This window comes from Petaurus breviceps, unplaced genomic scaffold, assembly GCF_028583685.1.
Source record: "Petaurus breviceps papuanus isolate PSGF00001 unplaced genomic scaffold, PetGlider_PUasm1.0 90895, whole genome shotgun sequence".
NCBI classification, from domain to species: domain Eukaryota; kingdom Metazoa; phylum Chordata; class Mammalia; order Diprotodontia; family Petauridae; genus Petaurus; species Petaurus breviceps.
The window spans coordinates 32,759,643-32,785,836 of NW_027187372.1; the positions used below are offsets into that span (position 1 = coordinate 32,759,643).

The 26,194-nt window shown below is 43.3% G+C and overlaps 1 protein-coding gene across 10 annotated transcripts in view; it reads left to right on the plus strand.

The window, feature by feature from the left end:
* Positions 1-26,194, plus strand: part of SRGAP2 (SLIT-ROBO Rho GTPase activating protein 2) — a 259,458-nt gene that overhangs the window by 208,337 nt on the left and 24,927 nt on the right. For all 10 annotated transcript variants that reach the window (XM_069074711.1, XM_069074709.1, XM_069074706.1 and 7 more), the window contains exons 12-16: positions 1,231-1,258; positions 3,484-3,511; positions 11,862-11,922; positions 23,648-23,725; positions 24,784-24,918. In XM_069074711.1, coding sequence (XP_068930812.1) covers positions 1,231-1,258; positions 3,484-3,511; positions 11,862-11,922; positions 23,648-23,725; positions 24,784-24,918 — 330 coding nt within the window. The remainder of the gene's footprint in view (positions 1-1,230; positions 1,259-3,483; positions 3,512-11,861; positions 11,923-23,647; positions 23,726-24,783; positions 24,919-26,194) is intronic.

Sequence of the window (26,194 nt, forward strand, 5' to 3'; positions counted from 1 at the left end):
AAAGAAGGCTCAGTCCTATTTTCAGCAAGCTGGAACTGTATGATTTCCTTAGGGCAAACAAATTTTAAACAGCCTCTAGATATAGCCTTATTGGTTGAAGCCAGTCCAAGACCTGAAGGCATATATCTACACACCTACCAAGTGTATCAAGTATGGGAAAAGGATGGGTGACCATTTATTATTTTTGCAAATTACCTTAATCTAAAGATGACAAGTTCCAGCAATTAAAAAAAAATAGCAGAAGATTTTCCTATCTGCAAGTCATTATGTTTCTGGCTTCTGCATGTATTTGTCACCATAAATGCAAGCGCTCTTGTTGTTGGGATAATTGATGTGTATGAATATTCCAGGGTGGAAATGGGACAGATGTGGAAAATAATGGCTCAGAATAATATTTTTACAGATGAGAGGTTGGTGTCAGGAAGGGGAAGGGGCTGTGCAAGACATGTTTAACTCTAATCAACAATTAGCAGCCTTTAAGAGGGGGAAATAATTTGCTCTCAAATCCCCCAGCCACCTTTGCTCCTTTCAGAAGCTTTTCTTTGAGTGGGAAGGAGTGTGGAAAGCTAGCTGTCCTAGCTCAAGCATGTGCTTAAAGGGTCTTCCTTCTCTATCCCTAACAAACAGTCTAGGAAATTTTAAGTAGAGCTTATCTGGCCATGCTGACACTGCCTTTTCCCATCCATCTTGTCAGGTTGAATTGAAGTAAATGTAGAAACCAAAAACTACACCCCAGTCCCCTAGCTGCTTACCCCCAGCCAACACCCTAGAATGCTCCAGTGTTTGCCAGTCCACAAGGACTCCCAGTTCTGGACGAGTTTCTGATTTTCCTTCTAGCCATGTGGAATCTGTCTGTCTTCACCCCTTCCCCAGTCCCCCAGTCCCTTCTCTAGCTCTGAAAAGCAGGGATTGGCAGACCAAGAACAGAAGGGCTCACCCTGGAAGCCCATTGTGCAGGCAGAGAGGAGTCTGGGCTATTTTTCCTCATTTCCTGCCCTGGAGGAGCCTCCCTCTTGCTGGGGAGGGTTGTCTCTCCTCATAGCTGGGACTCTGGGGAGCAATCTCAGAGTTCTCCTTCTCCAGAGCTACTGTCTTCCTCTCCCCTCAACCACCACCTCTTGACCTTCCCACTCAAATGCGGTTCAGTTCCTTCTCCCAGAATCTGGCTTCTGACCTTCCCAGTGGCCCAGTGCCTCACTCTCTAACTCAGATCTTTTGTCTTTCCTACAGGTCAACGGACAGATTGCTCTCTGGCCAGGTAGGTGTGGCTGGGGACAGCCCTGAGCAGGGTTAGAAGAGAGGGGGCGGCTGGGAGCATTGACTGGGTAGGGAGTGGACTGTTCTTAGACTGAGAAAGAGCTGAGGATCTGTGCTATAAAAACATGCCATGACTTTACAAAGGAGGACCCTTCTTTCTCTCTGTCCTGCTGACCCCATCTGGTCTGAAATGGAACTGGGATTCTCAGAGAGTCTTAGCTAGAGGAGGATGCAATGAAAGGAAGCCCCAGAAATAGCCTGTGTAGGAAAGACAAGATGCCGGAGCATCCGGGAGGCCTAGCGTCAGCTTCAGGATCACAGCAGCAGAACGAGGGGCCGGTGCCACTTCTGTCACTGAGAACACAGATCTGGAAAGAAGTACTTGGTCTCTGAGGACATTTCTCCTGTACTAACAAAGAAGACAGATCTTAATTAGTGGCTATTTGCCAGTACTGAAATATTCTTCAGAGTAAAGCAGCAACTTTGAGTAGAAATCTGGCTCCCCCTGGAGAATCCAGAAGCCTTGTGAGTGATTCCAGTGCCCTGAGGAAGCCCTAGAGATCCCCCAGGAAATACCACTTTCCCAAGTCACAGCATACTGTAGGCCTGCCTTTCACATTACTGATAGTTCTCAGATGCCTGGAAGCATGCTGATTTAAACTGTGAAAAAGCTTTAATGGACAGGCCTCCTTGGGGCCTTCTGTTTCAGCCCATCTTATCAGCTATTAGTATCTGCCAATACAAAAAAGAATCCAAAGGCCATTTGTAATTATGGACTCATTATTTAGAAATCACTTCATTTGACTATCATCTTTTTTCAGTATGGATTATAGCAAAGACTCTGTTAATAATACTAATCTCTCTAACTGGAAGGAAAGAGGAGGGAGTTTCTTAAAATGTATTGTGAGAGAGGAATCAAAGATTAGAGCAAGTCTGCCTGAACTCCTTAAACCAGAAGGGCCCCTCAGAGGGCCATCTGGCTTAGAAGGGCCTGACTCAAGGATGCCTGTGGTCCCCAAAACTCTAGAGTTTTTCCCTAAACAGATGAAAATATAATTGGGAAATGTTTAACAAAGTAAATAAAAATACAACAAAATAGAGATAATGTTAATTTGTGGCTTTCTGAGTCAGTTTGTGGTCAGGAGGGATCTCTGCTCTCTCTCACTCCCCTGACTTCCACCAGCACTGACAGCCAGAAACACAACTGCCTGAATTGTTTAAAATTTCCAGAGAAGTGTATTCTCCAGCCTTCTTTGGTGACAAATCCCATGGTCTCTCAGTTCTTACAAATGGGAAGTCCTATTCCTGTAAGTAGAGCTTTGCCTGCTTTCTCATCTTGAATTTAGAATGATAGCATTTCAGGTCATGGAAACGGCAGAGGCCTAGTCATGTCCAAGGTCAGTGAACATTTATTAAGCCCCTGTAGTTAGGTGGTGCAGTGGGTAGAGCATCGGCCCTGGAGTCAGGAAGACCTGAGTTCAAATCCAACCTCAGACACTTAACAACAATGAAACCCTGGGCTAATCACTTAACCCTGCTTACCTCAGTCACCTCATCTGTAAAATGAGCTGGAGAAGGAAATGGCAAAGCACTCCAGTATCTTTGCCAAGAAAACCCCAAATGGGGTCATGAAGAGTTGGACACAACTAAAAAAAGATGACTGAACAAGGACAAGATGTGCCAGGCTCTGTGCTAAGTTCTGGGTGCTGGGAAGGGGGGATTGGCCTCAGGTGGAGGATACAGATACAAAAAGAGAAAGACAGTCCTTGCCCCTCAGGAACGTGGTGGAGAAATCTGTCAGAGAAGTACCCAGGTAGAGCAGCCAAGTGGGAAATGGGATGGCTGAGTGGAGTGCTGTCCTTCAGTGAAGGTCTGGAGGTCAGAGCACTAGTCAGAGGGGCAGAGGGCCATGAGAAGGCAGAGGGCTCAGGCTGGTGAAACCTTGAAGGATGATGGTGAATGCTGATAATAAGCGGCCAGAGAATTTCCAGAGCAGTGAGGGCAGCCAGGTGAGGAATGAGCCCTGTGCTGGGGGGAGGGGTAGCAGCATCCAGAGCCACCACATAGACTTCCTCACCTGCTTTTCCTAAGTTGGATGACAGCTTCCTGCTCAGTGATGGAATAAAGTTTTGCACCAGGCTTTGGAATAGCTCCCCCTTCTCACCTTTTCCCCTTCTTTCTCTTTCACTCCTGGATTGGTCGTCATGGACTGGTCGCGCACCACAGCCGACGCAGCTCAACCATAAGGAAACAGGTAAGGACCTCCAGTGGGGACTGGGGGCTGGGAGGGGCTGTGTTTGAGCACTAATGAGCGGCTCCTTCTCTGTTTCTGCCCAATTTATGGGACCTTCCCTCCTATGGTCACACTCAATTTGAATACTTAAAGGACCTGGGATTTCAACAGTGTGGGCATGGTGATGATGATGATGATGATGGGCAACATTTATTTGGCACTTTAATGTTTGCTAAGTATACTTTTTAATTTTTTTATTTTTATTTTATGGAATAAAACCAGCATTTCCATAACATAGTATACATTTTAAAAAAGCACTTTACATATTTTATTTCATCCTCACAATAGCCCTGTGATGTAGGTGCTATTATTATCCTCATTTTACAGATAAGGAAACAGAGGCTCTAAAGGGTTAAGTGACTTGTCCAGGGTCACACAGACAGTAAGTGTGGCAGGATTTAAACTGAGGTCTTTCCAAGTCCAGCACCTTACTGCCAGCTGTATTTATATTGCCAGCTAATAGACACATTGCTGTGATGCAACACAAAACCTGTCTGTGCCTTAGATTTTTTTTTATCCATTACTGTACTTGAAAAAATTCACTGGGATGAGCCTTTCCCAATTTAGATAAGTCAGTCCTTGGAAGACAGATCGACATTTCATCATTGTACTCAAAGATGTTTCCATTTGGGAGGGCTTTGGTGTGTTCTGCCTAAACCGTCTTCAAAGAAGGCATGTCCAGCCCCACACCACAATGAGGCATCAGAGGAGAACTTTATTGAAAGTCAGTTATGGGGTGTGTGATATAATCGCACACATTTATCTAGATATATAGATACAGATAGGGGATAGATGGGATAGATTCACCGTGAAATAGTCGGACTGCTGTTATTTTAACAGTTTCAGTTGTGGTGATAATTGTGTCCGGGCCTTTCTGTCCTAATCTAGATCATTTACCCATCTCTGGGTTTGATTAAATGATTAAGCACCAGCAGTTCCCCACATTAGAAAGGGATGTCGTGTGATGCACAGGCCACACCCATCACAAGGGCCACTTCCCTTCCTTGGAACCTTGGGCCTGTCACCTGACTTTGATCTTTTCATCTATAAAATGAAGGGGTTAGATAGAATGATTCCTAAAATCCCTTTTAACTCCAGATTATGTGTATGGGTGACCATATAGCATCTAATCACATGGTTGGGGGTTTTATATTTAGTTTGTGGTTTGTGGGGGTTTTGTTGTCTTTTGATGGCAAGCATCGAGGGTATGTTTAAGCATGTTAGGTCTACAGGGAGGTGTGTGATCTAGAGTACAAGCAAACAGCTACTTAACTTCCAGCTGTTTCCCTCTAATGTCTTACTGTTGTACTCAGCTTTGTTCCCGGGTAGTCAACAATCCGTTATAACAATAGTAATAACCAGCAGTACTGCTACTGATAGTAATAGCCAGCATTTAGATAGCACTTTGCAGAGGGCTTTATGTCTTATTTCATTTGATTCTTGTAACAGCTGTGGGGGGTAGGTACTCTTATTGTCCCCATTTTACAGATGAGTAAACTGAGGTTCAGGGACACCTAGCTAGGGAGTGACCTGAGGTAGGATTTCAACTCAGGTCTTCCCAACTCTTGGTGTTCATATTAGGAGACAATGATATGGATACTCCAAAAATTTTGTTTATCGTTAGGATATGGTATATTATAATACTTATTATTCCAGCAGAAGCAGATTTGTCATTATAATATTTTTTAAGGCTCATATTGAAATGAATTTGTATCTTCTGACTCTAGACTCAGAAAACCTGGGTTCAAATTATGGCACTGTTACTACCTGTAACCTTGGGCAAGTCACTTAATATTTCCTAGCCTCACTTTCCTCATCTGTAAAATAAAAGGATTAAACTAGATAGCCTCTGTGGTCCCTTCCACCTCTGTGTCCATGACCCTAAGATCCTTGGAGGTTCAGTGATAAAAGGACAAAGATGAAATGTGGGGGGAAAAAAACTGTCCTGGGGTCACAGAGGGAAAAAAAGATTCTAAGCACTAATCAATCAATAAATCGATCTGAAATGGATTATCCACCCACAGGTAATTGAAAGTTGCCCACATACAGGATGTCCCAAAAGTGTTGGTGCCATTGTATGCCATAATGCACTGCATTAAGACTTTTGGGACAGCCTCTGCTGTTCTTTGGGGCTGGCACCCTTTAACAGTGATTTCAGCTTACCCTGGTTAAAGTTGGGACATGTGTAGTTAATCTGACCTTATTTTTTTCTTTTTCCAAGAATGATTTGGCAAGCCAAGTGTGGCCTTGGGATAAGATAAGACCTGCTCATTTGTCATATCTCTGCCATGATTGTTTTTTTCTTTCTCTCCCTTGGCTCATAATTTAGTGAAAATACCATCTGATAGAACTAAGATCTTTGGGGGAGAAGTGCTAAAAATTTTTCATGATGTCATTATTGTAAATTATCCTTCCCAAACCCCTGCAACTTCAGTTAATGGCAAAGCCTGGGGTGCCTCCTCCAGGGGTGATTGATTGCATTTAAAGCTCAGTGATTTAATAACCAGAGAGCTAGATAGGCTATCTAGGAAGAAGGAAGAACAGTCCTTTTATGTCCAGTGAGAACAGGGATGAATTTGAAGTTTCATTCCCTGTGTGCCAGAGCTCTTTAGACACTGTTGTGACTGAAGGCGAGGAAGCCATCACAACTTCATATTGGGAACCAGTCGGATCAGGCTGGGAGTCAGCATGTGCCATTGATTTGCTGGCTCCCTGTTGTGGGAATGTCACCCATCGAGTTTTCATCATGCTGTGGTCTTAGCACTTAAAAGAAGTGTGTTTGTGTAGGGCTGGGTTTGCGTAAGAATTCCAGGATATACCCCAAATCCCAAACAAGTTTTTGTTCTTCTGACCCACTTCCTGTATGACAACTCAAACCAGTGGTGGTTTCATTAAAAAAAAAAATTTCAAAAAGTGATTTATTTGATGTAGTTAAAAAGGCAAACAAGTAGAGACCGAGGACAGATTTGTGCAGGATAGATAACAAATAGGAGAAAGCTAATGGCCACTCAGCAGATGAAACAGTAAATGGGTTTGTCATATTGAAGAACCCTTGTAGACCTTTAGTGTCACAGAATCTAGCCAGAGTGAGAAGGGGGGACATTTGGTCCATTCCCCGGCCTTTAACTAAACTGCATTCATACTTTTGGAGACAACTTTTACTTATCCTTTTCCTAAATATTTCTGGAGGAGACCCTTACAATGTTTCTCAGGCTTTATACTCAGGAAGTCCTGCCTTGGGGTCCTGAGATATCATTCTCACGTCTAACTGGGATCCTTCCTAATGTACTTTTAAGCCCATTTCCTTTGATCTTGTGCTCCTTGGAAATAGGAAACACTCATCCCGGCTTTCAAATTCAATTTGCTCCTGATTTCTCAACAAACTGCTGGAGACATGTATAAATACACAGTTGACCATCCTTATATGCCTCTGGAGAGGATCATTTTTCCACCTGGGCAAAGAGTTGGTTTCCCAACATACATCAGAGGGTCAGGAATGAGAATTCCCATCTTGTAAGTGTTGAGGGTTACTTTCAGTAACCCTCCCCCCAGGTCCTTTTGAGTCATATGGAAGCATTTCTGTTTTAAAAACTCTTCCATTAACTCATCCAGATTCAGAGTTCCTAATCCCTGGCTTGAATCAGAGATTCCCTTGTTGGTCAACTCTCAAAATAAGTAATAGAAACCAGAGAGACCTCCAGATTTCAGCCATTAACAATTGGTTCCATTAGCCTCCTAGTGACTGAAGCCTACTTAGTAAGAGGCATGCAAAGAAGTATCTCCTCCTTACCTAGGCAAAATGCCAGGTAATAACCAGTTGATTGTAAAGGATGAGCATCTAATTTAATAGATTTCTTTAAGGAGAGTAGCCTGGCGAGAAATATTTTTGGGCTAGTCAACTCTAGCCTATTTGGATAACTATAAACCATGTGGTATCGTCGTCTAGATGAGCATTCTGGGCAATAGCGCTGGTTTTGAAATAATACTGACTTTTTTCACAACTTTCATGTGAAGGAGTACCTTATCTCTCCCTCCCAATCAGCCCCATGTCATCAGCAGTGTGACGACTTACTAAGTACCTCATTGCGTTTGGCATTACCCAAAGTATCATGACAAGAGTTACATCAGGCAGAGACCCTGAGCTCCTGGGGACATGAACCAATAATAACAAGCAAAGTGGGTTCAGACAGCAGACTGAGAAATAGCAAACAAGCCTTCACAGTTAAAGTGAAGCAAGTGCCTCCCATACATCCCATACATATACAGCTCTGTGCTCAGGATTAATGCATGCCTTTGGAACTGAGGAGCTTGGCAGATAGAGGAAGATAGATGTGGCAAGGGGGAGCCATCCAGAGCCTCTGTGACTCGGACACTGGACCTTTATCTTACTCTCCCTTGAGTGTGTGCTGGAGGACCAGGAATGTACAATCACTTCGGGCTAATCAGCAATCATTGGTGATGCTGACATGAAGGATGGGTTGGCCCTGGAGCTGGAAAGCTATAGAGAACAGATGGGTTTTTCGGGTCATGAATATAAACATTTGCTAGGACCTTCTTGACTCCTGCTCCACCTTGGCACAGGCAGTGTACCCTTTGGCAGGGCTGCTGGCACCCTGGAAACTGGGAGCCATGCCAGTCCATCCCTTTGCCTGACTCCCCAGAACGACCCACCTGCTACCCTCCTGGTGCCCAAATTTGTAGGTAAAGCTGGGTATCTAAAGCCAGGAAAGAGGAGTAGTCAATCTCTTGAGATGGACAGAGTCCACTAGGCCTCTTCGGCCTGAGTTCTGTTTTCTTTATTTCTCACTACTTAGAAGCATAACTTCCCAGCTAGAGAGTCCTTCTGCCTGACTCCTCTTAGTTGGCTTTGTATGCATTTAATTTCTTTATTCATTCAACAAGTATCTATGGGGTGTCTGTTGTATGATAAGCTTTGGGTGTGATACAAAGAGGATCAAGATATGGTCCTTGCCTACCTGTAGATAAGGCCTACCCAAGTAACAGGAAAATCAAGTGGAATGTTATTATGCAAGAGGAAGAGGCACACGGTGCCATCTCCTTGATCTCAGAGGACTCAGAGAGCACTTGTGACTGAGGAGATCAGGGGGGTCTTTGAGGAGAAGGGAACATGCTCAGTTGGACTTTGAAATATGGCAGGAATTAGGTGGAACGAGGGAGAGGGAAAAGTGGATGCCATCCCAAGCAAAAGTAACAGCACAGAGAACAAAGGCCCAGACATGGGAAAGCACAGGATGGGCTTGGGGAATGACCATTAGCCAGTTTTGGCTGGAGAATGGAATACGTGAAAGAGAAAGTGGGTGATACGGTTGATAAGGTAGATGAGGCCAGATCAATGAGGGTTTGGATGCCGTGATAAACAAAAACAAAACTACTGGTTTGTGATCTCTTTATATGTAGGCATGTCTGTCTACATGTGTAGACATGTGTGTGTGCATGCATGCTTGTTTGTATGTTAAAATACCTTTATCTCAGCATGTTCTCTTCTCCCATCCTTACAAAATCCCTGTGGCAACATTCACTCCACAGTCTCTGGGCCAACATGCCACATTTTTTAGGTGGGGCAATTGGGTCCCAGAGAAACAAAATAACAAGGTCATATGGCAGATGATCAGATTAAGGACTGGAGTCTGGGTCTCCTGAAAACTCGTGTGTGTGTGTGTGTGTGTGTGTGTGTGTGTGTGTGTCTTTTCCTCCTCTTGTGATATGGTTTTTTTTTTTTTGCCCTTTTTTTGGAGGGCAGTTGGGGTTAAGTAACTTGCCCAGGTTACACAGCTAGTTTTTTTTGTGTGGGTGTTAAGTGTCTGAGGCCGGAACCGAACTCCGGTCCTCCTGACTCTGGGCCGGCGCTTTACTCACTGCGCCACCTAGCCGCCCCTTTGTGATAAGTTTATGACTCTCTTTATACCATAACAGAGGCAGGGTAGTATAGTGGAGTCAGGACGACCTGAGTTCCACTTTAGTCTCTTTTGACCCTGGGCAGTTGCTAACTTCTTGGTGCCCCAGGAACCAACTCTAAATTGTTAAGTGGTTGTCAGTCTACATTAGTAAAGGAAGTTCTTCACCAAGATTTTTCTATGCCAATGAAGTCATAAGTCTGGTTTTTTTAATGACAAGTGGCCCCTTTTGGTATGCTGCTTGTTGGCACGTCCCCTGGCTAAAGGTGATCAGCAAAGCTCTGCAGAGATAAACAGAGAACACACTGAACTATTGGCTTTTTTCCAGACCTTCTCATCCTTCCTCAAGTGTCTCGGCACCCCCTCCCTGCAGCCTATGAGTCAAGGACCTTTCCTCATTCTTCTCCCAAAAAACAGAGGCTGTTCACCAAAGCTTCTACTCCCCTCCTTTCCCCTCTTCTTCCTCTCACATCATTCAGATGTGTTCTCCTTATCTCCTGCACTGCTCCCTTCCCTGTTAGGAGGTGACCCTTTTCCTTACTGACACCAGACCACCATTGTCTCTGTGCCCTACTTTATCTTCACTCTCTCCCTGTTTACTTGCTGCATCCCTCCTGCCTACAGAAACTCCCATGTCTCCATCCTTAAGAACCCCTCACTGTGCCCCTCTCAGTACTGTCCTCTGCCTCTCCTCCTCATCCTGGCTAAACCCTTGATAAAGACAGCACTATTAGGTCCCTCCACTTCCTCCCAATCTCTTCTGAGTCCTCCACTATCTGGCTTCCAGCAGAAAGCAGCCTCTCCACAGCTGCCAGTGATCTCCTCATTTCCCAGTCTATAGGCTTTCCTTAATCCTGACCCTGCCTGACCTCTCCCTGCAGCAGCTGATGCCATTTGCCGCCTTCTTCTCATGGGTAGTCTCTCCTCACTAGGCTTTCATGGTGCTGCTTTTGCTCTGACCAATCCGGTCACTCCTTCTCCATCCCCTTTGCTGGACCTTCACCCAGGTCACATTCACTAACGAGGGTGTGCCCTCTATACTCTTTGTGATCTCAGCCCCTGCTGTGGCTTTGTTTATGCTCACTGGTCCAGTCTGTCTCCTGAGGTCCAGTGATGCACCTCCAGCTGCCGCTGGGCCTCTCAAACTAGAGGTCCCATAGGTGTCTCAAACTCAGGGTGTCCAAACTGGCACTCTTTCTCTTTCCTCCAAAACTCTTCCCAACTTACCTGTTACTATGGGAACTTTCTTCCCAGTGACCCAGGCCCACAACTCAGTGCCGTCCCTGCCATCTGCCTCATTCACCTTCAGCTCACACATCCCAAAGGCTGCTGAATCTTGTAGTTTTGCTCTTCGCTACCTCTCTCCTCTGACACTACCACCCCTGGTACAGGCCTGTGCTCCCCCCTCACACCTGGACTGTTATACCAGCCTGCAGGTTGGGCCTCTGTCTTTCCACTCTGCTCCATCCTCCACTCAGCTGCCAAGGCCATTGATCAGAGCATAGCCCTGACCTGGCCCCCCCCACTGCTCACTGGCCTTCAGTGGCTTTCCTTTGCCTCCAGGACCAAGCACGAAGTGAGGCAGTGGATAGCACCTTGGACCTGCAGTCAGGAAGACTGAGTTCAGGTCTGACCACTTGCCAGATATGTTAGTCTGGGCAAGCCAGTTAACCTCTGTCTTCCCATTCCCTCATGTATAAAACAAGGGTGATGATAATAATCCCCACCTCCCAGGGCTGTGGTGAGGATCCAAAGAGAGGATAGGCATAAACACTTAGGGCAGTTCCTGGCACATAGTAGGTCTATATATATAAATGTTAACTATTATTATTATTCCTACCTCCCAGGGTTGTGGTGAGGATCCAATGAGATCGCATTTGTGCTTTGCAGTGCTTTGCAGACCTTAAAATGCCATATAAATCCTAGTTGTTGTTGTTGTTATATAAAGCACTTAAAAGTTCTTTGTCACTTAACCCCTCGCTGCCTTTCTTACCTTTGTGTGCTCAGTTTCTTCCCTAGTCTCTCCATTCTAGCCATGCTGGCACTGGCCTACTTGCAGTTTCTCAGATGAGACATTCCTATCTCCCACACCCTTTTTGCATTAGCTCTCCTGGAATTCTCTACCCCATTACCTCTGCCTCTGTTTCCCTGATTTCCTGTAAGTCTCAGCTCAAACCCCAAACATTCCAGGACGTTTCTAGCTCCCATCCTTCTTCTCAAGAGCATTTTCCCTCTGCTCTGTGTGTGTCTTGTGCCCCCTTCGTTGTTTGTAGGTTTTCTGGTTTTGTGCCCAGAGCCTGGCACAGAGTGCGTGCTTTAAGAATGCGTGTTAGCTTGTTTGCCCAGGCTGTGTCTGTCTGAGGATCCTAATGCAGCCTCTGCCTTTGTTCCTTCAGGATTCAAGTCAGGCGATTCCTCTCGTAGTGGAGAGCTGTATCCGCTTCATCAGCAGACATGGTAAGCACCCTGCCAGCCGTATCTCCTTGTGCCTGCAGAGGGAAGCACCACTGGCTTCTTGGCTTCTATTATGGTGCTCCCAGAGCAGAGAGAGAACTGCTTCTTACTTGCATGGTCACTAATATAGAATGACAACACTCAAACTGTGGGGTCAGAAATATTGCATGTCTTAGCTCAAATGGCCCACTAATGCAGTTTGGATCAGCGTTCCCTCTTCTGGTTTGAAAACAAAGGGCGACAATTGTTGTTGTTAAGTGAGTAAATATGGTTGATTTGGTGTGGGCTTTAGTTTTACTCATTGGCAGCTGGCTGATGCAATGGATAGAGCTGTGGTCTGGAGAGAGGAAGACCTCAGTTCAAACTGGCCTCAGACACTTACTGGTTTTGTGACCCTGGACAAATCACTTAACCTTTGTCTGCCTCGATTTCCCCAAGCACCCATCTCCCTGGCTTACTGTGAGGATCAGATGAGATGATTTTTATAATGCACTTAGCACAGTGCCTGGCACCTACATATTATTATAGTTATAATAATTATCTTTTTTTCATAGAGTCATTTCCCACTTAGTTACACTTAGTTTCATTTTACAGCCACTGTAGCACTACTTTGAAAATAATTCCTCTTTTAGCCTCGGGTCAGTCCTATCAGGACAAAACTTTTGGCTATGTCTATCTCATTGAATGATTCCCCAAAGAACTCCGGAAGTAATCAGTCCTAAAGTTCTAAGATAGAGAGGCTTTCTCTGTGCCCTGGGGCCAGGGAGAGCCTTCTGATTCACTCACATGTTTCAGTCAAGGCCTTATAACTCTTTTGTCTGGGACAAATTCAATCTTTGAAATTCTACCCCAATCAATCATTTCATGAAGAGGAAAACAAATGGCAGCAAATTGTAGAAGGGTGATTTAAGTAAGGGAGAAAAACTTGACACATGTAAGGGTTAGTAGACAATAAAAAGATTCCCCAAATTCCTGGTATTTCTAAGAATAGGATAGACATCCACCTGTAGGGACAGGACCCCATGTGCAAGGAAAGCTCCATGTGTGTTGAGGGCTGTCCTTCTGGGGCTTAGAGGGAAGCAGAATAGAGATCTTGCCTCTTCCAGCCTTCCTCTAAGAGAAACTTTCATTTCTGCCAGGAGGAGGAGCAGGAAGTTGGGGCTAGAGGCCACTCTGCTCTCCCCAGGGGAGACTGGGGAGGGATACCAGACTAGAATTATATCTGTCTGGTCCCTTAAATCTTATTAGTCTAGGGAATATGACTATATTTTAAGGGGAAGGGAGACCCCAAGCTCTATATCCAAGACTTGGCCCCTTTCCCACGTAATAGCAGTTCCACAATGAACACACATAGAAAATAGCAAAGAAACCCATTTTTCCAAATCATAGCAAAACATGTCAGAGAAGGCTTACATAAGAGAGCACATACCAGTCAATACAGAGTGAAGGAGCTCTCTCTCAAGGGAGCAAGGTTACTCAACTCAACTCAACCAAGAGAGTCCCAGATCTCGCCCCAGGAAAGACTCCCTGCAGTTTCTGGAATAGAAAGCCGGGAATAGGGATGTGATGGAGACTGCTGACTCCTCTCATGTCTTCGGTCTTTTCCTTCAGCAATCTGAAGTGCAACCATCTTCCCTCTCAACATTGGAAACTAGAGACCCTTAAGCTGCTCAGTGCTCTAAGAAGGCTAGAGCCTCTCCAGAGGGGCAGGGCCTTCATGTCCCAATGAGGAGGGGGTCCCATGCCAACGGACTTGAGGACAGGGCTTACACACTTTGAATGCTTCAGGTGTAGGTTGATCCTATGACAGAGGAAGAGCGAAGGGATCTCTCTGAGGAGAGGAAGGGAAGTTACTTAGGTAATTTTATGGATCTGGCATAGCATGGTTATGGATACTTTTACTTCAGAGATGTGAATCACAACCTATCTGGCCTTCACAGCTCGTGTGGCTGGTCTTTGTCATCCTATAAATACTCCCCAGGGGGCACAGCCAACCCATTGTCTGAAGGTCACTGATTCACAGAATTTCAGAATTGGAAGGACCTCAAAGGCCATGTAAGCCAACCCATGCCTGAATAAACAACCCTCCCTACAGTGCTCCTGAAAAGCAGTTCTCTTGGCTTTGCTTGAAGACCTCCAAAGAGCAGCAACCTGCTATATAGGTCCCAAGGCATTTCTTTCCCTTTGGGGCTTGCCCTGATGGGATAGGGAGTTACTGTTTGTGTTTTACCCTCAACTTTCAAATACTCAAACTGGTCCGTGATCTCAGTGATTGAGGAATTCCTGTCAATGGTATACATCAAAGCCTATCCAGACCTGCCTGTCCTGGGCACCTGTCACCCAGCTGGGCAGTCTCATCCACTAAGTGCCCTTTGGATCTAGGAAGACAGGCTTACCACCCCTGGTTCCTCCAGACATCCTTGTTTGGCATTAACTTGAGGCCCTTTGCCATTCTGGCTGCCCTCCTCTGAACATTCTCAAGCTTGTCCGAGGCTCTCTGATTTACAGCAGGAAGATACAGTCCAATTCTATCATTTTACAGATACAGAAACTGAAACCTCTAAAGCTTAAGTGACTTGCTCAGCGTTCCATCAGTAGTCACAGAGTTGGGATTTGAATCCAAGTCCTCTGGCTCCATTACCTTCCATACTTGCCTTGTGTAGTGCTGAAAATGGACCAGTATACTTGACACATGGAGTGATGAGGGCTGAGCACAGCAGTGCCATTGCCTCCATTTTCCTGAAATTTATTCTTCTTTTTATGTAGCCAGAGACTGAATTACTTTATTGGCTGCCAGATTGCACCTCATTTATATCAGACTTGTGGTTCACTAAAACTGTCAGATCTTTTTCAGATAAAGTGAGGTCTAACTACATTCCTTCATCAGGTACTTGTGAAGTCTGTTCTTGAACCCAATTGTGTAGCTTTATATTTATCCCTATTAAATTTCATCTTACTAGATCCAGCCCAATGTTCTAGCCCTGTCAAAATCTTTTTGGATGCCAATTCTCTTATCCACTGGTTAGCTCTTCCTCCCAATTCTGTGCCATTTCTAATTTTGAAATCTAATCCATCAAGCACAACTCTAATAGCAATACCACCTACGCCTTTATCCATATCAGAACATTAAATAGCCCAGGGCAAAGCACAGACCACTAGAACGCTTTCCTGGAGACCTCCTTCCAAGCTGATATAGAACCAATAATGATTACTCTTAGAGTCCAGCCTTCCAACCAGTTTCGAAGCAATCTAATTGTATGGTAATTCACATCTCTCCATCTTGTCCACAGCATGAGAGACAATAGTAAAATCTATATGGACTATACCTATTGAGGAATATAGCATGCCCTGAAGATGGTCATTTAGCCCAGCCACAGAATGAAATAAAGTTAGTCTCACAAGGCCTCTTCTTGCTTCAGATTGTGATCTTGACATTCTTTTCTAGGTGTTCATTAACTGTTCCTTAATATGTTCTAGGCTTTTGCCAGAAATCAGAGCCAAGTTCACTGACCTCCAGTTGGAAAATGCCATTCTTTTTTTTAATCTAGACAGTATTGGCTCTTATGCAGACCTGCAGCACCATACTCAGTCTCCAGGATCTGTCCACGTGGTGTATATGCCAGTTAAGCATGCAGGCTCTCCATCACTTACCCATCTCATCTGGATACACGACTAGCCAAACAACTCCTTTTACAGTGATAAATCTCTCCATTTTTTTTAGCTTTTATTTTTGCCCTTTTTTAAAAACATGACTGTCATTTCCCAATATGCCCACCTCCCCCACCCCCTTTGCAACATAGAAAAAAAACAGCTAAATGAAACCAAACAACGCAGCAGCTGCATCTGACGGCATATATAATAAGTCCACAGCTCCAGTCCCCGCCACCAGCAGTCCTCAATGAGACAAGGGCAGTGTGTTTAATCATCTCTGATTATGCCTCTTAGATTACTATTCTTGTGGAATTCTTGATTGGAAATGTATTGTAGTATGTTCCTGCCCATTGTGTATCTCTCTCTTATTCTATGATAACCTTTAGTTTAAATTTTTCAGAGATTGTTAGTCTGTGATTCACAGTCATCTGGATCACCAGAGGAATATATCTCTATCTCTACCTATCTATCCATCCATCCATCTATCTATCTATTTATAGATAGATAAATAGATATAGATAGATAGATAGATAGATAGATAGATAGATAGATAGATAGATAGATAGATAGATAGATAGATAGATAGATAGATAGATAGATAGATAGATAGATAGTGGAGCAGCTTAGGCTCATTAAAAGCATTGGAAAGTCACCCACAGTAAATCCAGCCCTTTGGGTTCCTTTCCACTTGGACCCTTTTGGCCATAGTCTGGTAAAGCCTATGGACCGCTTCTCAGAATCATGTTTTTAAATATCTAGGATTATAAAGGAAATTAATATATTCAAATAAAGATAAAGTTTTTCCCATACAATTTCCCCAGTCCCCCTGAAATCCACCAACAGATCTGTGGGACTCGGAAGCTGGGGTTGTGTCTGTACAAGATGTATGCCCTGATGCACCAGTTTTCAGGGTTGTTGCATGCAACCAAATCATTGTTTGTACAATATGCATCTTTCCTATTTTTGTTTTTGTTGTTTTCCTGTATGGATAGTTAGGCCAAACTAATTTTCCTTCACTGCCTTTCATTATTTAATGTCGTGCTTTTTCATAATCTTTTACTAAATAAAATTTTGAATCTTATTTAAGATCATGTATAAGGAATTCCTCTTCAGTTTGGGCTGTGATGTATATCCTCAAGGACTTTGGCAAACAACTTTACCAAGAATACATCTCTTTATTTTTTTATTTTTTTTGCCTTTTGGAGGGCAATGGGGGTTAAGTAACTTGCCCAAGGTTACACGGCTAGTTTTTTTGTGTGTGTGTGGGTGTTAATTGTCTGAGGCCGGAACCAAACTCGGGTCCTCCTGACTCCAGGGCTGGCGCTTTACTCACTGCGCCACCTAGCCTCCCCAAAGAACCTTTTTTTTTTATATCTTTTTATTTTATGCCTAACTTGATGTTACTAGAGGATTGTCATTATCTCCATTGTGTAACATCTTTCAAAATCATGTATGGCTCTGACTTGTGTGAGAGTGCTGCCTTGTTGGAGGAGAGCCTTCAATATGACATATAGCTCTAGCAAATCCAATGTTGGTTTTTGTTTTATTTTGTTTTTAATAATAACAGTAAGTCAACAAGCTATAGTATAGTGGGCTCTTATATTCTCTTCACCTTTCAGCCAAATGTATGACTGTAAAAAAATAGTATGATATATAAGGAGATACTATTTACAAAAGCCTCCCTGATTCCTTATCTTTTCTTCATCAGGGATGCCTTCACTGCAAGTGTAGATCATTCTTAGAGAGAATTTACACACATAGGAAAGTAGGCATATGGGCTGGTAGTTACTGATATTTTGTTGGTCCGCTTTTGACACTAGTAATAACATCCGTTTTTTTCCCCCAAGCATTTAGCACCCTCTCTTCTATATCTTGAGAACTGATCTCTCAGGACCCTCAAAATTGTCCCCTCTTCTGTAGAGTCTAGTGAACATGCCGGGACTCCACTATCAGAAATCAAGAGGAGAGTTCATAACAGGAATATATACAGATGTTTGCCTGTTTTTGACCATCGTCCTTTGGTTTTTGTCCTTAAATGCCTGTGGGGTTATCTTATTCAACTAGATCTTTTGCTAAACTTTCTGTAAATGTTATTCCTTCCACTGCTTTTCACCATTTTATGTGACACTTTTCACAATTTTCTGCTCTCATTCTCTGTGAGATTTTACAAGTGAGTTTGTATCTGAAGTCTTGATGCCCTTGGCTGCTGCATATCACCTTAGGACAAAGAAAAAAGTTAGGAAAAGCCAACCAACACAGTAACTATATGACAGCACATGTAAGTCTGCATCCATCGTCCCCCATTTCTCCCCAAAGAGGAGGGAAATGTGTTTTGTCATCCCTGATTGAAACCTTTATGCTATTTCTTTTGTGTGATGAAGAAGATCCTATTGGCAGTTAGTTTTCTAGAGTTTTCTTTTCTTTCATTCTTTCTTTTTTGGGTGTGGTAGTGATTTAATGATTAACTTAATTATTTTTGTGGTGGTAATCAATCAGTGGTTAAACTTGCATAGGAAACTGGATACTGATGTCTTTTCTTTTGTCCATTTTCCACTTTTCCAACCTGTTTAAACAAGTCAGGTTGAATTTGCCTCACATATGCATGTCACATCTTCTCATTTTTATTCTTTCTTCTAATTGCCCTTGATTTGGATCTTTGTTCCAACAAGTTGATGGTCTCATTAGCAGCTAATCATTTCCTATAAAATATGATCAGTTTCATTTTATGGTATTATTTGTTGCTTACCATATCCATTGCTTCCAAATTTTTTTCTTATTCTTTATATATAGTTGTTAAACTTCTGGACAGACTACAAGCTTTTGTCCTCTCTTAATTCTTGCTCCCGAAGTAAAATTATATTTTAGATAGCCTTAACATAAAAAAAAACATAAAACCCCCAAACAAAACACCTACCCCCCCATAATCTTTTTTTTCCCTATGTTCATTATGAAATGTGGATATCTCAAGATGCCTTTGACATGTCCTGTTTTAAATCAGCATTGATTCTTTTTTAAAAATACATTTCGTTTTTACATTTTGTCTTTATATTACAGTTGTTCTAGGGGTTAGAAGGAAAAACAATAGCCCTTCATCCCCACCCCAACTGAACCTTCCCTGATGACAAAGAGTAACGATTGAGCAAAAACACAGAATGTATTGACAAAATCTGACAGCGTATTTAACGTTCTCTTTTAATAGTCCAGTGACTGTCATTGATTTATCGGAGTTTAACTTTTTTTTTTTTTGGTAATATGTTCATTTTTATCATTTTAACTATTGTGTCTATTCTTCTTTGGGCTCTACTGAATTTCCTCTGCAGCAGTTCATATACTCCTTGGAATTCCCCACGTTTGTGAGTTCTTATTTTTCGCAATAATATTCCATAATATTTCTGTGCCATAGCTTTTAAGCCATTCCACAACTGATAGGCACCCACTTTGTATCCAGTTCTTTGTTATCACCAAAGTGTTACCACAAATATTTTGTTATATATTGAACCTTTGTTTCTATCTTTGACTTGTGAGGTCAAAGGGTAGTTATTTTCCTTAAATAATTCCAATTTACATCCAGAATGCTTGGACTAATTCACAATTAGTCTTTCCATGACTTCAACAATAACAACTATTTCCATTTTTTTATCATCTTTGTCAGTTTTCATGGTGTAAGATAGCATTGATTTTTTTAAAAGAAAACAAATATTTGTTCTCTTCTTTATACAGTAGGTGTATTTATCAAGTATTTGTTCTGTGGCAAGGCAGAATGACAGGACTTTGTGAGGGACATAGATGTATGAGACACAATCTTTTGAAAAAGTTCTGAAGTAATATAAGATGTATTAATTCAGTACAATAATGCGCAGAACCTCACAAGCTATGGTTAATGGCCAAATAAATGGTAGAGACATTAGGTGTAGCAGGAGCTTAGATGAGAGACAATATGGGGAATAGAGTGGTCTCCAAGGCTCCGTGGAGGAACAAGACTGAAGCTGGTCTTGAGGATGTCTAGAATATCTCAGGGCAGCAAAACTACTCAGCCAGGATCAGGCCTAATGAAGGCAGCTGTTAGCTGTACATTTTGTTGTCACAGAAATCTGTGTCTGCCTAGGCACTTTGAATATGTTTGCTCCAGATAGGATCTTGTGTCCCGACCCTCATGGTGATGGTGAGGAAAATTCCAATAACCATAATAAGTGAATGACTCTCTTTTCCAAAAGAAGAGAGAAAACGAGCTACAGCTGGTACAGGCTGTAAAGGGGGGCATGTCGTTGCCAGACTGCCTGGCAAGCTACTCGGCGTTGCTCCTGCAAGTTTGATCAGTTTCCATTTTTTAAATTAAATGTGCACGAAGGAGGGAAAAAACAGGAAGTTTGGGGAAATTTATCCTCATTATAATGGAAAACCCATCTGGTTTTCCTTAATTTTGCAGAGGACAACCATTTATTTATTCTTGTTACTGATTTCATCATCCCAACCATCATCATCATAGCAAGAACACACAGGACCTTGCCCATAGCAGACATGCATGAGATACATAGGGATTCTCATGGAGACCAGCCCCACAAAAGATCTATTGCCTGATTTCCTTTCATTCTTCTCCTGATTTACACTAGCCCCTAGACACATGAGCCAGGGCTGATTGCCTCTGCTACTCTACTCTAGCTATCTGTCTAGAGATAGAAATCTTCCAGGGATTTAGATGACTTGTGTGACCCACCAGGAGAACATAGGGTGTTGTCTGGTCTCAGAAATGACATTTCTTTATATTACAGAGTATATGATATTTATATGCATATATTATACATAGATTATAGTATATATAAAATATAATGAACATATTACATATAACATATAAAACATAACACATATATAGCATAGCATATTTAAAATATACTTATAGCATATAGAAAATATACACATATATAGTGTTAGTATACATAAAATATATACATATTACATAGTATAGTATATCTAAAATATAACATATAGTATATATAAAATATAATATACATATTACATATATTATAGTGTATATAGTTTATTTCTTTGTGTGTGTGTGTGTGTTTTAAGTCACTCAATATCAGGCTGTTTCTGTCAGAGCACCTGCTGTTTACATTCTTTGTTTGAACAACATTATCTGACTGTTTCCTCCTATTGGTAACTAATACAGCCCTATTACATCAATTCTAATGGTGTTTTAATGTTGCCTCGTGTTCTGTGGGGAATATTTTGCAGATTCCCATAGAGGCGTAGACAACTTAAGTCCTATTAGAAGTCAGGTAATTAGATTCTGCCTGCTTACTCACTCTTATTGTTTCAATTGGATTCAGGATTCCAGACGGGGACTGTGTTATGCACCACTGGAAACTGGGTTGATAAAGCACCTGCTGCCTCAAACCCCCAGAGGGGCGATTCCTTTGGTTGTGGGCGAAGGCTGTGGTTACTCTATGTCCTTTTCCTCATGAAACAATTTAGCATCCTTTGGGTTGTCAGGGTTTTGTGAAGATCGCAGGCTTTGAAAGAAGGCCAAGTCTGTGATACTGTATGCTTGGTGAGTGAGCAGTGAGAGAAAGGAGGAGGAAAGGGAAGGAAATAAACATTTATTAACTACCTACTATGTTCCCAAGCACTGTGCTGAAATCACATTTTACAAAAATCACCTCATTTGATCCTTACAACAACTCTTGAAGATAGGTATTGTTATTATTCCCACTTTACAGTTGAGGAAACTGAGGCAGACAGATTAAATGACTTGCCTGGGATCACACAGCTAGTAAGTGTCTGGGGCCAGACTTCCTGACTCCAGACCCAGCTCCATCTACTTTGCTTGCTGACTGCCAGAGAGACCAGGTGAAGTCCCTTATGGCTGATGGACCAAACCAGGATGGCTCTCCAGCAGTCTGTTTCCTGGATTTTTGTTCAAGTACCCAGGTACACAGTGCCATTTGTATTCAGACTGACAGATTTGTTCCCATTCTCTTAGCAGAAAGTCTGACAGACACAGCCATCCTAGAGCTGGCTCTGTGCCATAACCTGGGGACGGCAAGAGGGGATCTTCACCTACGTTTTTCATGCCACATCTGTATGTGATGCAGGGCCCTCTAGTGGCCTGAGCCCTGAAGCCGGCAGCAGAAGACCTGTCTTGGCCATCCACTAAATGTGAAAAACTGTGAAAAACCCTCCAACTGTATCACTTTCAGTTTCCTTGTCTATAAGAGGAGAATAATAGTATTTATACTCCCTTCCTCACCAGGTTGTTGTGAGGAAACCATTTTATATACTGCACAGTATTAAATAGATGTGAGTTTACTGCTATCATACTATAAGCAGATGGCATAATGTAATTGAAAGGATACCAAGCTTAGACCCAGGAGAAAGCTGGGTATAAATCTTGGCTTGTCGGTCAGTGAGTCTGTTTTTCAACAAGCATTTATTAAGTGCCTGCTGTGTTCCAGACATTCTGCCTAGCACACTAGGGGCTAGAGATACCAAAGGCAGACCCTGCCTTCTGGAGCATACATTCTAATGGAAATAACATGCTGTGCACAGAAGAGAGAAAGGTCATCTGAAAGGGGGAGGGCATGAGCATCCGGGGCATCCAGAAAAGGCCTCCCCCAAAAGAAGGGATTTGAGCTGAGTCTTGGAGGAAGCTAAGAAGCAAAGGGAAGGAGGCCTAGGAGGACAGCCAGTGCGAAGGCTGGAAGAGGGAGAGTGTCGGGTTTGAGGAGAAGTGCACTGGCCAGCTTAGCTGGCTCATAGAGAGCAGTAAGGTGTGAGGAGGCCGAAAATGTAGGGAGGGGCCAGGTTGTGAAGAGTTTGCTAGTTGTAGGGCCCCTGGGCTGGTCTTTTAAGGTCTCTAAGGTACATATCCTCATCAACAAAATAGAGATAACACTTTTAATTCCTGCCTGCCACCAGAGGGTTGTGGTGAGGAAAGCACTTTGTAAACCTTATGCACTAGCTAAGTGCATTGTTATTAGACTAGTTAGAGTTTCAGCCCTAGGTCATAAGACAGGTACAGTCACATTAACATGTCTGTCCATTTTTTGGATGTTGCATATGTTGCCCAGTTAATTATGCTACTAGTAATGACACAATATTAATATAGCAGTTGTCTCCCTGAACCTTACATAAGGGGCTTTACAAGTGTAGAATCATAGGCTTATAAACTAGACCTGGAAAGTTCTTTAGAGATCATTTGTCTAGCCCCCACATTTAATAAATAAAGGGTGCTGAAACCCAGAGGCATGAAGGCACTCAGCCAAGGTCATACAGGTCAAAGTGAGTAGCAGAAATGCAGAGCGTTGTTTCAGTCAAACACAAAACTGTTGCTTTAAAAATAAAAAAACACGTCTTTACATATAATGGGGGGGATGAAATACTATTAAAAAATGTTAATGAAAATTTAAGGGGGGCAGAGCCAAGATGGAGGCATAGAAGCGGGAAATTCCATGAGCTCCCCCAACAACAACCTCAAATACCTATAAATGAAATTTTTTTAAAAAAAAATCATGCTTCTACTACTGATTCCTCTCTAACTGTCTACCCATCTCTCAGTGATAAGTCAGAAACCACCTCTGCCACTTTACAGATGCAAACTCCAAGGCAAGAGAAAAGAGGGTCATGGCTTTAGAGCTAGAAGGAACTTCAGAGGCCATGAAATACAGCCCTCTCCCTGGAAAAGGGAAGTGCCTTGGCATGAGCCCGCACGGGTGATGTCTCTGATTGGATTTGAAGTCAGCTCCTCCTGACTCCATCCATGGACCCTGTCTGCCTCACAGTAGACTTGTGATGCTTCTCAGTAGGGTTCTGACAAAGCACTTGCCGGTGTCTCTGAGGTTCAGAGGCAGACTGAGTCCAATCTCTGACTTAGAACAATACATTTTATTCACCTGACCTTCCTCGTTTCAGTTCTTTGATTGTCTGACATGTTTCAGATTCTTGAGAGAACCGAGACCAGGTCTCCTCCTGGCCAGAATGCCTCCTGGCTCCAGGAGAGGCATTGTGCTGTGCTTGGGAGTCATGTCTGTCACCCAGCTTCGTCCTTTTCCTGATCACTCCCCTTCCCGTGTCTTTCCAGGGCTACAGCATGAAGGCATATTCCGGGTGTCTGGATCCCAAGTGGAGGTGAATGACATCAAAAACGCTTTTGAGAGAGGTGAGGAAAAGACCTTGCAGCTAAGAAAGAGCTATCTGTTTGCCATTGAGATGTTGACCCCCTAGGGGGTGCCCATGGAGTAGAACACCAGGAAGACCCAGCTTTCTCCACTCCTCAGTTAGGAGAGTTGGCATTTTTCAAGGCCTGGTCCTCTGTCATGGGCAGGCAGGGATCCAGGGCTCATCCCAGTTCTGTCTTACTTCCTCAGTCCCATTCATCTCAGTCCTCCATAGTGGATGATCTACTGAAACCCAAGAAGTTAGCTGGGATATGTGGGCATTTATGGCTTCATTTGGAACCCTTGGCAGCAGTTAATATCAAGGATAATGTGCCCGTTCCTTGTAGCCCATTTATTATCTTGTGGGCTGTTAAGGTAATGGGCAAGCTTTGGTAATTTCCGTCACTGTAATGGATATATATAGTTTCAATTTGAGGTTGGTCCTATCATTAAATCTAATTACTTCTGATGTGAAATTTTCCATAGGGAACTCTGGGACAATTGTTCTCCTCTAAGTAGGTGTCCTTTGTTCTAAGCGGTGAGGAGTGTGAGCTGATCCCTCCCTATCTTCTTGATCCCCTGGGGCCTTGATCCCCAGACTGGCTCTGTGACCCCCTAAGAGTGGCAGGTGCTGACGGTGTCACTGCCTCTCCTATTCTCCGCCCCACAGAGGTCTACCCCTGTGCCAGATTGGCACCACAAAAGCTGCTATGGATGAACTCTCCCTCTCTGGCCTCTGGTCCTCTGAGGCAGAATGGTCTGTCTTCACCTGATGCCCATTTTGTATCCACCCATGACCTTCATGCTAGGCAGATGGCTGTGTGCCTAGTGGCAGAAATGGATGACCCCATATCTTACATCTTTGAATAGATTCCTACAGGAAACTCCCTTGCTTTCTTTACTGACTCTTGGGAAACTCTGCTCTGAGTATGCCCTAAGTGGAGGAGAGGGGTCTTTAAAGCCTCCTACCCCACCCCTCTCAGAGGCAGCTTTCTTAGAGGAGCTTCTCACCCCACCTTTTATACCACATTTGTCTTTGCTTCACCTTTGTTGTCCCCAGGAGAGGACCCACTGGCCGGAGACCAGAATGACCACGACATGGATTCCATAGCAGGTGTCCTGAAGCTTTACTTCCGTGGGCTGGAGCACCCCCTCTTCCCCAAGGATATCTTCCATGACCTGATGTCCTGTGTCAGTAAGTAATGTACTGTCAGACCAAGTCACCAGGCACAACTGGCATCATCTCTCCTTGAGTCTTTTACCACAGGTCAGACCCCCAACAGGATTCTCTTTTCTCCTTCAGGCTGTGTTTTCCCCTCTCTCTTCATTGTCACTGCTACATCTGGGGGCAAGAGAGGGTAGCCAATCTTTTGTGTTCACTGAGAGTCTAGGAGAGGATGAACAAGGGAAAGGGTACTGGATGTAGAGGCCAATGACCTTTTCTCTGTGCTGTTCCACCTGTGTGACCTTGAGCAGATCTTTTTTTTTTTTTTTTTTTTTTTTGCTTTTTGGAGGGCATTTGGGGTTAATTGACTTGCCCAAGGTCACACAGCTAATTTTTTTTGTTTTAAGTGCTGAGGCCGGATCCGAACCCAGGTCCTCCTGACTCCAGGGCTGGTGCTCTATTCACTGCACCACCTAGCCTCCTGACCTTGGGCAGATCTTGATCTCTCTGGCCCTTGAGTCTCCTCATCTGTGAAATGATGTTAGACCCAATCACTGCTGATGTCCCTTCTAGCTCTTAAACTGTGGGCCAAGAACTGGAGTTCAGGAATTCTGACCTTTTTTTTTTCCTTGACTCCGCCTCAGTCTTGAACTTTATTGTTATACTTGCCTTCATTGTCTTTTTGCCAAATGTTTTTTGTATATTCCCATACAAGGTAATCATCTTCAATCAGTTGGGGCTTTAAAAATAGCATCTGTACCTTCCATGACACAGAGAAAGGAAAAGCCCAGACTTTTCCACTTTTTTCAGCCTGTCTGTCTAAAAATGACATGACGGTATCAGTTAGGTCTGTAAACATGGTACCTTCTCATGTAGGTACTTCATCAGGTACATCACAGGCCTTCTGTATATGTAGAAATGGCAACAGAAACCCGAAAGAGAGACACAGCAGGGTTGTCAAGCCCAGATAATAGGACCCTGTGAGCTGCAGATTGGCTAGAAAACCTAGAAATTAAACCTAGACAAATGCGAACATTAACATTACTTATGTTGGATTGCACTTGTGTTTATTTTTATTAAATATTTCCCAATTACATTGTAATCTGGTTCTTGAGGACAAAGTTTGCTGGTAGTGATTTTGACATCTCTGGTATAGACCACAGAAGTAATGCCAATTCTGAATTGAATTTTAGTTCAACAGAAAGGAATAAGATCCTAGATTTGGGGCTGGAAGAGACTTAGAAGGTCACCAACCCTCTCACTCTCCAGATGGGGACTTTGAGGCTCAGAGAAGTTAAGTGACTTG